The sequence below is a fragment of the Manacus candei genome, unplaced genomic scaffold (assembly GCF_025592945.1).
Source record: "Manacus candei isolate 608988 ecotype Guabito, Panama unplaced genomic scaffold, ASM2559294v1 h1tg000050l, whole genome shotgun sequence".
In the NCBI taxonomy this organism is placed as follows: domain Eukaryota; kingdom Metazoa; phylum Chordata; class Aves; order Passeriformes; family Pipridae; genus Manacus; species Manacus candei.
This window is the reverse complement of record NW_026138098.1, coordinates 5,264,383-5,277,518: the sequence shown is the minus strand read 5'-3', so window position 1 is coordinate 5,277,518 and position 13,136 is coordinate 5,264,383. Positions and strand designations below refer to the sequence as shown.

The following is a 13,136-nucleotide window of genomic DNA, read 5'->3' as shown; positions in this document are numbered from 1 at the left end:
AGAGCTGATCAGGGTATTTACAGCTCACAAAAACATCATTTTGAATTTCTAAAGGATTTTTGTTATTATTTATTTCTCTTCCTTATTCTGCAAGTTGGATTTCTGCATAAAGGAATGCTTTTCTTTGAGGACAGGACTAAAAAAAAATGGCAGAGTGTTTTCCCACCAGCCCCTGACAGCTGTGTCTGACACCATGGGTAGAAAATAGAGGACAGTCCCACTTGGAACCTCCTTGGAGTCAAACACAAAGCTGTAGATTTGACCATCACATTTAGAGATGCTGAAATTCCATCCAAAAATATTTTTGGGTGGAAAATACCCCTTGGTCAAGTGTGGCTTGTTACCATGGGAATAGCTCTTTGGACTGAGCTGTATCCTGGACCTAAGATCAAAGAGAATTATATTTCTATTTTGGAAGTATGTTAGCTTAAAAATCAAACACAAACCCAGCATTTGTGCAGGACACAGAGTTCCAAATCTGCAGGCTTTATTTTCACAAATAAACCAGCAGAGGAGCAGAGCCCACACCGTGGCACAGTCTGGCAGGAACACGTCCTGCCCTTGCTCTGTCGGTGCCAAGCACCAGCAGCATCCACTGAAATCACGGGCTCGGAAAGCTCCTGTTGTAAAACCAGTTGTTCTCTGAAACAGCACATTTTTGGGTTTGTTTTTAATTAGAAAGGAGGTTTTTTTCTCCCCCAGTGTCTACTATGGCATCCTCTGAACACGGAAAGCTGGCGAGGGCTCTGCATCTGCCCGAGCCATCTGTTGGTGCCACTGGGAACCTGCTGGTGGCCCCGACTCACATGGAGGATCCACAAACACACTCTGGCCAGGCCCTGACATCATGTTTAGGTCACTTATTCCATGTTAAGCATTGAGGATAAAATACAAGCAGGGGGGTGTTTGGGGGGGAAGAAGCAAGGATGGGTGAAAAGCACATCTCACACTCCAGGAGGAGCATGAGCCAAGGCACCACGAGGTTCCTGGCAATGACTCTGTTCCCTGCCAAGGGATTATGGGGACACTGAGGTGTCCCAAGGTCCCAGACAAAACACATACTGTGGTTGCTAATCCAGACCTAACACTTGCCCAGTGCTTGGCTGCTCTAAGGCTTTTACCAGGGAATATTATACAGATAATAAATTCCTCCCTGTGAGGGTGGGGAGGTCCTGGCACAGGTTGCCCAGAGAAGCTGTGGCTGCCCCATCCCTGGAAGTGTCCAAGGCCAGGTTGGACAGGGCTTGGAGCAACCTGGGCTAGTGGAAGGTTGTCCCTGCCCATGGCTGGGGTTGGAATGAGATGAGCTTTAAGGTCCCTTCCAACCAAAACCACACAGAAAGACCTTGAAATTACTTAAATGACACTTTTAGCCTCAGAGGATATGAAACTAAACCAGTCAACCTGACTTCCTTTTAATAACCCTTTCAGATGAAACAGGTTTAAAACAGCATCACCAAAATCTCCAGCACTATAATTTACAAACACACACGTACTAATATTGTCACTTCTTCAGTTTGTTTTGCATTTTCATCTTAAACCCGGAGTAATTGGTTCCCACACTGTAACAAATCAATTTCTCTAAAACAAGGAAACTTTCAAAGCAGTGAATATTTAAACTACCTTCGTAGTTCTCTGTGGTTCCTGGTCCAGTGAATGTTATCTTGGTTTTTCCCCTGTACATTCTGGTCCACAATCACTCAAAGCACAAATCCACCCCCATCCTTTTAAGTCCAAACCATACAACCAGTTTCACAGAGACGAGTCACACACATGTACATTTTAGGGTAAAAAAAATACAGGCCCAGGAGACTAAGGAAGAAGATCCAAACTATATTTCCAATTCTTTTCCTCCAAGGAATTCATATTTTGTTATTCTACAGTCCTCTCCTCATAATATTAATTTTTATTTAATATTCCTGGAGAGCTTATTCCAAGTCAATCAATGGACAGCCTATAAAAGTAATTCTGATTAATTTTCAGGCCTTCAATCTAAAACTAATTAAGTTACATTTAAGCAAGATCTGCACATTAGATGTATTTCAGCTGGCCCAGTCGTGTGGCTGCTGGTCCTTCCCTGCAGTCCCAGCACCATTTGGAAAGATTTATCCCTGTCTGGCAAAAGAGAAGACCCACAACATCTGAATTTCTCTTCAGTGGTCCCAAAGATAACACACACTTAGAAATACAGGTACACTTTGTTAAATTGCATCAATAAATTGATTATTTTTATTTTCCTTTTATTTACCTGCTTCCCAACTGATGCAGAGACGCCCAGGAGCAAACACCACCACCCCAAAGGATCCATTTTTTCAGCTCAGTTGAATGTTCTGCCTCTCAAACTCGCCTTTGAGGATATATCAGCCAAAAAAAGGGTGAGCTTTTTATAGAATACATTCAGTTTGTATAGTCCCACCCCAGCAATGGAAACCCTGAGTGCTGAGTATTTTGCTTTAGCATGTGATAAGTGCTCATCCCACAGATTCAATGGAATAACCTGAGAGGCTCTGGCCACATTAAAACATCAACATTTTCCTCCTGTGACTGGAAAATAAATGTTCAGGGATAACAATGACTGGTTGAAGCTGCAACAAAGTGAAATCACCTATTTTTTCCAAGAGAGCCGCTACTGAGGACCTGGTTGTGTATTTCTATTCCTGGAAATATTGGAGAAAATCTTCTTGTGGATAGATAAACAAAATATTCCATGTACAGCCCTCAGTCTCATCACACCCAACTTGCAAATGCTGGGGGAGGAGGGAAGGGGAAGTCACAGGGAATTTTTTTTTACTGCAATTTTCCCTCTTCCCTACAAGGGACCATCAGCAGATTCCCACAGCAGATTTCCCCAGCCATGGGAAAACCCAGCCTGGGAAACTGAGGCTCAACTCCTTCCACCCTGCCAGGAGCTGGCTTGGACACTGTTCCCATTGCTTGGGTGCCCCTCACTCCTCACCCCCAAAAGTGGGTTCCTTCAACCTATTTGCAGGAGATTAAATTCCAAATCCCATCTCCACATCTTCATTCATGTAAGGAAACATCTGACAAGCAGGAAGAACAGAAATTTTGTGTTTAAAAAGACACACAAACCTGACAGAACAAGTCCCTTTGAAAAAAATAACCAGGTCCTTTTGGAAAAAGCAACCAGGTTTTTATCTCCCAGTGAGAATGATTTTAACCATATCATATTTTCAGAGCTCAGCAGGCTCTAGATAACTATTTACAAGCATTTAAAAGAACCAAGAGTTGTGCCCTGTGAGATGACAAGCAAATTTAAAGCCTATTAGATGTAGAAAAACAAGGAAATCACATCCTGGGAAGCCACACCAGCTCATTTTGAGAAGGGTGGAGGGAAGAGGAGAGGGAAGAGTTCATCCATGTGCTTCGTGGGACCAACAACCACAAGGCCTTTTCCTTAGACATTAGTAGCAATTGCTAATAGTGGAAAAATCAGAAAAATGGCAGATATTAGTTAGTGATTCTCAGAAAGCCTCATCAAGAACTCAAAGCCTTGTTAGATGGAAGAGCTGAACTGATTTGCTGCCCAGAAAATCTTTCTGGCAGCTGCAGAACCGACAACGGGTAGCTCTGATTTTGTGAGATTCAAGTCAATCTCTCTCCATGAAGAGAAGAAAATGAGGATAATTGGCTCACATAGCTCCGAGCACAGAATGGCTGGCAGAGCTGCTCACTCCTGTAAGGATTATCCCAGAAATCCCAGTGGCAGGAGGCACTGCTGGGGTGCCAAGGGCTTCTCCATGTCTCACACACATTTCAACAGCAAAGATAAAATAAAATAAAATATATATACACATCTGCAGGGAGAGAAACAGAACCAAGCTGCATTTACCAACACCTCTGCAGTGTGTCTGAAACATATCCCTTCCTTCCCTGTCACATCAGTCACAAACAGCTGCCCTGGGGCACATTTTGTGCCTGTGATCTGCTTTTCCAGCTCAAGCCATTGAAGTGCAGGTTACCTCTCTTATAAAACTTATCTCAGCCTTATCAGAAGCAGTAGAGGAGCAGTTCTCAAAAAAAAAAAAAATCACATCCTCAATTCTTGTCCCTCATGCTCAAGTAGGAGGCTCAGGGGGGACCTTCTCGCTCTCTACAACTCCCTGAGAGGTGGAGCCAGGGGGAGGTCGGCTCTGCTCCCAGGGAACAAGGGGCAGGATGAGAGGAAACCTCAAGTTGCACCACAGGAGGTTTAATTTGGATATTAGAGAAAATTTCTTCACCAAAAGGGCTGTCCAGCTCTGCCACAGCTGCCCAGGGCAGTGGTGGAGTCCCCATCCCTGGAGGGATTTAAAAGCCATGTGGATGTGGCACCTGGGGACATGGGTAAGTGGTGGCCTTGGCAGGGCTGGGAAACAGTTGGACTTGGTATTACAGGTCTTTCCCAACCTTAACAAGTCTGATTTTCAAAGATTCTTTAAGATTCACCAAAGAACCACAGTCGTGCTGCTGAAAAATAAATTGGACAAAATAATGGGACTTCACCTCGTTTCAGGTTGATTTTGCACCTATTTCACTCTCTGGGCTTTTTGGTCATATCACGGAACTAAGCTGCATAAAGATATATATTAATAAAGGATATATTTCTGGAGAGTAGAGAGCCAAGTCTAATTACCAACAAAATTTACAGTAAGTAAATTTAGGTCAACACTAAGTCAATCCTAGTCTGTAAAAAAGCACTTCAAAATAAGAAGAAAAGCCAGTAACCTATAAAATCACACCACATTGGCTTCCAAGAGACCTTTTATTCACAGGTCAAGTAAAGACTATAAAGGAAGGTGCATTTGTGGGAGAAGTGCAAATTATGCCATAAAAATCCTATGAGAGGAACCCCTTATGTCTGAACAGAAGCTTTCCAGCCAACAAAGCTGCATGAAATCCTGAGATATACCTCAAAATTTCTTTTATGGAAAAATCCTTAGTGTTATCATCCACTGCTCAACCCTGGAAACTTCGTTTTCCCTCTCACACACACAGGCCCAGGGCTTTGATTCTTTCAGGGAACCAACTAAAGGCATTAACTAAAAATAAAAAGCAAACCAGATCAGCTTAAGTAGCTTCCTTAAAAAACACATCCTATTTCCCAGCATGCTAATTAATAGAACAGAACTGATATTTTGATATCATGATTAAGAACAGTTCATTTTCAGCATCTTTCTCAACAGCAGATCAAGGCAATTAACTGGCAATTTGCTCACTAAATGACTTCCCAAGATGTGCTACTGAGATAAGGAAAAGCCTTCTTTAAAGTGCCTTTGAGCCAGCAAAAGATGAACCTGCAGGGAGTAATTTTTAAACAATGTACAACTCGATTCTCTGGTAGTAAAGCAAAACTTCAGCTTCGTGAGTAATGACAAAAAACATGAATTTAGGTGGAACAACAAAACACTGGGGGTTTTTCTCCTTATTTCCCAAACTGTGCCCACTATAATTAACACTGATGGAGGGCACATCCAAAAGACCATTTTTATAAAATGTAAAACTGAAGGTCTTGATTTCTTGTATTTTAACCACGGGACATAGGTGAGGAGCTGTGAGCAGATAAATCTATTTTTCTGCCCTTTCCTCTCTCTGCTCTAACTACTTACTGGTTTTCACAGTGGTGTTTCATGAGGAGCTGTGCTGGTGCCTGGACAACAGAAATAAAAGAAATGCCATTCTTCAGGGATCTGGAAAAAGGATAAACAGGAAGGTGACAAAATCTGCATGTTTAAAGATACTCAGTTTGGTCAAAGTTAACATTTCCTGATCAGATTTCAGAGAAGGATCTCACACCACTCAATCGTGACCGATGCAAACTGGTCAAAAAATAGGGAAGAAAGCTACAGAACTGGACATGTCTCAACTCAGCAGATAAAAAGATCTTGAGAAGAACTTGCTGGCTTTGAAAAGGTCCTTGTCTCTCTGCACATCCCTCCTCACAGCGCTGCCAGAAACCCAAACCATCTGTAAAGTGCAAGCACAGATCAAAGCAAGGAGGTCCCCAGGCAGGTTTGTTGCCACGTGGTGCCAGGCCAGGTGATTTCTGACCAAAATGCAGAGGTTTTGGGGTCAGTTCAACCACATCTTGCACCCAGGGGAGCTGGCTGTGATGGCTGAGAGCTCTGTCCCCCCACCTCCCAGCACTGGCAATGAACCACTTTTCTAAATATTGCCCAAAAGGGCCCTCAGGAGCAATTCCAGTGATTCATTCCTCAGCCTTCCTAAACCAACAGCATTCCCCCAGCAGGATATCATTCGAAACTAATCTGCATAACTTTCTCTGCAGCTTCCCAACCTTTTCCTTCTAGGAAGGGCTAACTCTAAATACATTTTCCATCTCTAGTTGATGCCTGCAGAGGTTTCTACTCCTATTCTGCACAGGGAAATCCTTCCCTGCTTCAACAAAAAGATCAGAAGAAAATCATAAAAAAGACTCGTGACTGTTACAACTCTGAGATGTTTAATTAGTGGATGTTCAGCCACATATGCAAAATGCATCACTGAAAACACAAGAGTAGATGGATTTTAAGACATAACTGTACTGACTTGACCAAAACTGGCTTATTTTTCAACACAAAAATCAAACCAGAGTAGAACTGTGGGTCTGCCTTCGTATATGTAGAGTTGTGATTAGGCATATATATATATATATATATATATATATATATATATATATGCCTAAAGTGTCATTGCTACCACATAAACCTATAGTTATATAACTCATTTTCTTTACAAACTGTTCCTGGTGTTGCACATCCTGGCTTAATGGGATAGGAACAGCACTATTTTGGATAAAAATACTATTACAGTGGCTTAAGGAGATGAACTCTGTCCCAAGGAAAGGTGGTAGTGAGTGACCAGTATGGAAACCTGGTATTTTTTGATCAGGTTCACTCCTTAATTTCCTTAAAATCATCAACAATGGACTATAATGATGCTTCTACTTCACTAAGTCAACAAATCAGATTTATATTACAGAAAAACAATCTTTTCCACATTTAAGCTGAGCTCTCCCTCTGCCCTACTGTCTTTATAAGCATTGATAATTTAAACATTACCTAAATATAAAATTTTACCTTCCTCCTAATCAACAGACTTGTTTTTTATTTCCTATATTGCACCACTAAGAGAAGGGCTAAAAGCAGAAGCATAACAGTGCATCTACTTCACAAGAATTAATTTAAAATATACTTCAGGGAACGACTGCAACCACAGGATGTTTTAATACAGTGAATTCCCAGAAAACACACAAACACCTGCTGTGACAAGCCCCACTATTCTGTCAATACAGACTCTGAACAGAAGAGTCAAACATTTGCTTAGACTAATCACAATTATTAAAAATAATGAAAAAATGAAGCAGATTGATGATAAAAATTGTCAGGCTCTCCAGCGTTTTAGAATATACCCAAGTATATTCTATATATACCAGGGTGCAGTTGGAGTTGCATAGATGTGAATTCCCTTCCTAAGTCATTCCAAGGACTCATTTTTTGCCCCTTTTTTTTTTTTCCTAATTCACAATTAACAGTAACAAGTCACTTAATTGCATGTCCAGCTTCCTGGAGAGGGTTTCGGGTGGACAAAAATGCTCAGTGAGACAGAATAACTGAGGCTGAGAAGGATCTTTGGCATCATCCTGCCCAACCTCCTGCTGAGCCCCAGGTTGATGGGATATGTATTGGGGGGGGATCAGGGAGAGGATGCTACAGCCCCCTGGGCTCCTGCATTCCATCCCCACAGGGAATTTTCTTCTCTCCATAGAACAGGTTGCAATTTCTCCTCATATAACCAGTTTGTGCCTCCTGTCCTTGTGCTCTGCACCTCAGGGTAGAGCTTGGCTCAGTCTTCTCCACGACCTTCCTCCCCACCCCACAACTCTTCTCCTCCAGACTCTTAGTTCACATCCTCACACCCTTGAATTTGGCTCTTCCAGCACGGGGAAGCTTTTGGATGTCCCTGTGCACAGCATCCCTGCCCTCCAAACGAGGGCCATCTGCCAAGCTGCTGGGTGTGCCCTTCATCCCATCTCCAGGTCACCGGCAGAGATGTTCCACAGGAATACCTGGCTGAACAGCATCCGGTGGAAAATGACGTGTAAAGACCTTCACTCTCACGTTTGTACAGATCAAACAAGGAACAGCTGCTGGGCAGATCTGACTCCAGAGCCTGCTCCCTGCTGGAGCTCATTCATTTAATTTTCATCCCACGTGTCGCCAGTGATAGGACAATGATATCACACAAAAGTCCTCAATGATCTCCTGGAAGGTCAAGAACCTGCAGAACATGCCAAGTTTCAATATCTACCTCAAACAAGCTTCCACAGATGTGAACTTATTTGGTAATCATCTGCATCACAAAATAAATAATTTTTTGAAGGGCCAGGGCCAACATAAACAGGAAGAAAACACTGTGTTCAGAGGTCAGGCTTTGCATGTTTTTGATGTACTAGGGATGTTTGTTAGGACGTTGTAGATGCACACAGAATACAAAAACAGGGCTACATTAACTAAATCCAACTCTTGTACTGAATCTTAAAAAGAAAGCCAACAGAAATTGCTTCTTGATGAATATAAAATGCTTTAAGACCTGCAGTTATTCCAGCAGACTGCAATTGCTGATGTTTTGACTGTTTGCCTCAAGCACTAAAGGGAGACGAACTCGCAAATGCCACACACCTCCTTGAGCAGGAACACAAACAGCTCAGCTCAGCTTCTCACTGACAGGAGTGCAACTGCATTCATCCCCAATATTCTGGTTACTCACCCTGCATTAATGGTTGCATTAAAATTCCACAACCTCCCCTCAAAAAGCCCCCAAACCATAAATCCTTGAATCCAGTTTACATGTGTCACCCCCCCAAGGTTTCTTTTAAGCACCTTTTTCTGCCTGAAATTAATTAATTTTATCTACTGAAAAGGCTGAAAGTCCAGAAAGAAACATGCCAACTGATTGTAAAACTGATCATAGGAAAGTTGAGGTTGGCAAAGAGCTCTGGAGACCACTTGGGCCAATCCTCTGTGGAAAGCTGGGCCTTACATTAGGTTTTCCAGGAACTGCCAAGTGAAGTCATCAGTGTTTCATAAATTTATTTGAGAACACTAATTATGAAAATGGCTTTTGCTCTGTGCTCATTAAGGAACTTCCTCTCATGCACGAACGAGATGACAACAACACTGAGGCACTCACTGCACATCCAGCTTTAAATAAACCCACAGATAAACTCCAGATTATAACAGAGAGGTGAAGCTGCACCAGACCTGACCTGGCCAACACCCTCAGCAGTCACATGGGTTATCCTAGGAATCTCCTCTCCATCTACCTTCCCCTTGCCTTCAAAATACAACAGAGCAGTGAACACTGTTTTGGGGGAAGCCCATGAGGCTGTTCATCAAGTCTATACAATTTACGGGCATCTCTGCAGCCTTTAGTCCTGAAGGAGCACATCAGGACAACAGGATACGACTCCTCAACTGGATTTCCAACATGATGGCACTTCTGATGCTGTTTGTCCTCCCAGGGGCAGTGACACACAAAATGCCATTTCCCTGGAGATCCTAATTCCCACCAATGCCACAGGGTGGTAGCACTACTAAAGAGATGGAGAGCAGCGAGGTCTCACACAGGGTTTGGGGTCACGCTCAGCTGCAGGTTGTGGTGTCTGATGTTACTCTGGGAAGTCCCTCTCACCCAACCTCCCCAGAGCCAAAACAAGATGACACCACCCTCATTTCAAGGAGAACAACAATTTGTTCTGGAGCTCTGCATCACTCCTTTCAGTCATTTTTCCAACATCTGTGCCTGGATGAAACAATGGAACACAGTAGATGCAATACAGATGGCTGGAAATTCATTGCAAATGCCCAACTGTTGTGGGTTTTCACCACAAATGCATCAACTGGCTCTTAATCGAGCTGGGTGTGGATGGCTGACGCCAAGTCCATCGTCTCAAAGGGCTACAAGTCCACAAAAAATCACCCTGCGGCAGCTTGTCCTTGGTCTCAGACGAACACAACCCCCCAGTTATTATTTACAGAGCAGCAGGACACAGTGGTTCCATAAGATGGCTATAAACATCTCTATCCTTCAGTCAAACCCTCACTCAAGGTAAGAGTCCACTAGAAACAGGGGGGGAAAAGAAATTAAAGGCCTGTTCAGCTTTACTTTGTAAGTGCCACTTGTACTTTAAATATACAGTTTTCCTATGGCCTAAGGCGTTTCCACAAAACAGAAATCCATGGATTCTTGGGCCAAAGCTTGCAAGCAACTCCTCATTGGAAATCAGCCACTCCAGGTCTGAAAAAAGACTCCATCACCAGGAATGTAATTCAGGAGAGGACACAGCAGGGAGGAGGAGGAGGAATACCTGCCTTTAGGAAACAATGTGTCTCAAAAATGTTGCCCCAAATATGAGCCTTCAAGTGTCCAGTCATCTTTATTGATCAGTTATAGCAGAAAATAACACTGAGAGTTTCTGGTTTTGATTTAAGAGCATGAGATGGGGAAGGGGTTTGGCAAACAAGGGTGGAAGAAAATCAAACAAATAAACCCACAAGCTTCAAACCTGAAACGCTCAAGTTTTGCCTTATCACAGGAAGTGTCCAAGGCCAGGCTGGACAGGGCTTGGAGCAACCTGGGCTAGTGGAAGGTGTCCCTGCCCATGGCAGGGGCTGGGACTGGATGGGCTTTAAGGGCCCTCTCAACCCAAACCATTCTGTGATCTATGATTAGGGAGTGAAATCATTCAAGTCAAAGTTGTCTGTTCACTGGGATCACTCAGTTCTTGCTACTCAACCAGTTTCCTCCAGCACCACCTCTACCCTACCTGGACAGGGACATGAGTGCCAACAGGCTACAGGACTGTAGTTGCTGCAGAAAATTAAATCATGTGGGGTTTATTTAATTGTTCATCAGATATCTATAGAAAGATTACAACGTTTCAAAAGTTAGCCCCAAAAATGCCTCAAAAATCTCATCCTCAGTCAAACTGCTGAGCGCAGCCCTCTGCCCTCCTCCTAGACCCTGGGTGAGCTCTGTGAACTCCTCATGAATAACTCCCCCGTAGGAGCAAAACACTGCTGCATTCATTCAGAAAACAAAACCAGCATTATGAGAAAATCTGCTGCTCACAATTCTGGTGTAACATCCCCAAACAACAGTGCAATGTCAAAAATGGCATTTTGCTTCCCCGAGCTCGAACACTGAGATTTCTGACACTCTGTAAGCAAGCAAGAAAGCTTAAGGTTTTCTCCTCTGACACATTTTTTCCATTTTATTTATTATTAAATAAACACGTCTATATTGTTTTTAAGGACTTTGTTCTGTTTTTCCCTCTTAATGACCAGATATTAAAACCTCATGGAGCAGTTCCTGAATTTGCACAACTGCCGGCGTCGTGCGAAAGCACACGGAGAATTTCTGCCTCCAGCAGATTGTGGGGCTTCACAAAATGTGCCTTCCTGAATTCAGAGCTGTCTAAACTCACAGAATCATGGAATTGTTTAGGTTGGATAAGCCCTCTGAGCCCACTGAGTCCAACCATTCCCCCAGCACAGCCAAGGCCACCACTAACCCATGTCCCCAAGTGCCACATCCACACGGCTTTTAAATCCCTCCAGGGATGGGGACTCCACCACTGCCCAGGCTGGACAGCCCTTTCCATCATGAAATTTTCCCTAATATTCAAATTAAACCTCCCCTAGCACAACCTGAGGCTGCCTCCTCATGTCCTATGGCTTGTCCCTTGGCAGGAGAGACCAACCTCCACCTCACAAGAGCATGACAGGAAATCTCAGCATCTGTTCTACTCAACAGCAACTTTTCCAGCCTCTGGAAAAATTCAGCATTTACATATCCTTGCTCCTGCCACCTTCCTGCTCTCTCAGCAATGTCTCTGTCACCGTTACCTCACCTGGCACATCAAATTTATCCCTGAAACTACATTATCCAGACTCCTTGAACTCCTTCAGGTTTCTGTGCTGATCATCAGGTTTAATTCCACAGCAAGTAATGAAACAGAAAGAAACCACCACACAAGTCATTGAGTTTTTACCAGTTGGTGACCCTATTTCTTCAGTTCTTTAGTAGTTATTGAGTGTAGAGTAGTTCCAGAGTACACAAGGAAAATGTAGCACAGTAAAGTCATCTTCAGGAAAGGGTTTTTTTCACTTCCAAACACTTACACTGTATATTAAGATCAGCTATTTAAAAGAAAATTAACATAACCTAACTATAGTTACAAGCTATGCAACGGTTTCCATTTTAATCTATCATTTTCTTTTGGAATTTTCTGCAATAGGTGCATTTCCTTTTTTTTAAAAAAAAAAAAAAAGAAAAGAAAAGAAAAGGAAAGAGAAAGGTATCTACGTGACCTTTTTTCCCCTCCAGTTGAATGAGGTTGCACAAATAAATCCTTGGCTATTTAAATATAGTATCCAGATAAGCTATTTATGGAAGGTCAATGTTTACACTTTGGACTCCAGTCTCATTGAGATCAAACATGTACAACTCCAGTGCTTTCAAACTCCCTCTGTAACGGGGAACTGAGGCTGTAAAAGTACCAAGAGAAAAAAGGAGGGTTAAGACTCTTTTTCATCCTTCACTTCCACGTGAAGCCTCAGCAGCACGTGAATATGGATTTTGCATTTCATACACAGCACCACAAGTTTGTGAGGTGCCTTGGGACCCCTGCAAAAGGCCTAGAATAAATGAAAATCATTTTAATTAAAAGCAAATTAAAGGATCTTCTAATCCAGGCAGCAGCAGCAAATCCGCAGAGAGTTTTCAGAATACGGATCCTTGAAGTTCCAGTGCTTATAACCCTCCTTAATTCCAGCTTCCTTCTCTCACTTCCCCCCAAAGGAGACTCTGGAGCTGCACGAGATCAGGTTTATTATGAAAATTCTACTCTAGTTTCTAAAAAAAGATTTTGCTCCAGTTTGAGCGGCCTGAAGCACTCACACCCACACGGAGCAAATAACAATAAAGAAGTGAGAAAGGGAACGTTTTTTTCCCTCACTGCAGGGGAAACAAAAAGAGATAAGATTCTGTTTTATGCTTTTAAAAATTTCATTTCAACACTGATTAAAAAAGTTGGAGTTCTTCTCCTTGGCAGGAGGCCTTTAAAACACAGCTCA

General features: G+C 42.8%; 1 protein-coding gene across 4 annotated transcripts in view; it reads right to left on the bottom strand.

Moving 5' to 3' along the window:
• The window catches only part of PTPRE (protein tyrosine phosphatase receptor type E), a 96,936-nt gene that overhangs the window by 65,886 nt on the left and 17,914 nt on the right, over positions 1-13,136 (bottom strand). Inside the window, exon 2 of one of the 4 annotated variants that reach the window (XM_051801111.1) lies at positions 5,607-5,687. The exons of the other annotated variants lie outside the window; for them this stretch is intronic. Within the exon in view, the coding sequence (XP_051657071.1) occupies positions 5,607-5,629 (23 nt within the window). The 5' untranslated portion in view covers positions 5,630-5,687. The remainder of the gene's footprint in view (positions 1-5,606; positions 5,688-13,136) is intronic. 4 annotated transcript variants of the gene reach the window in all.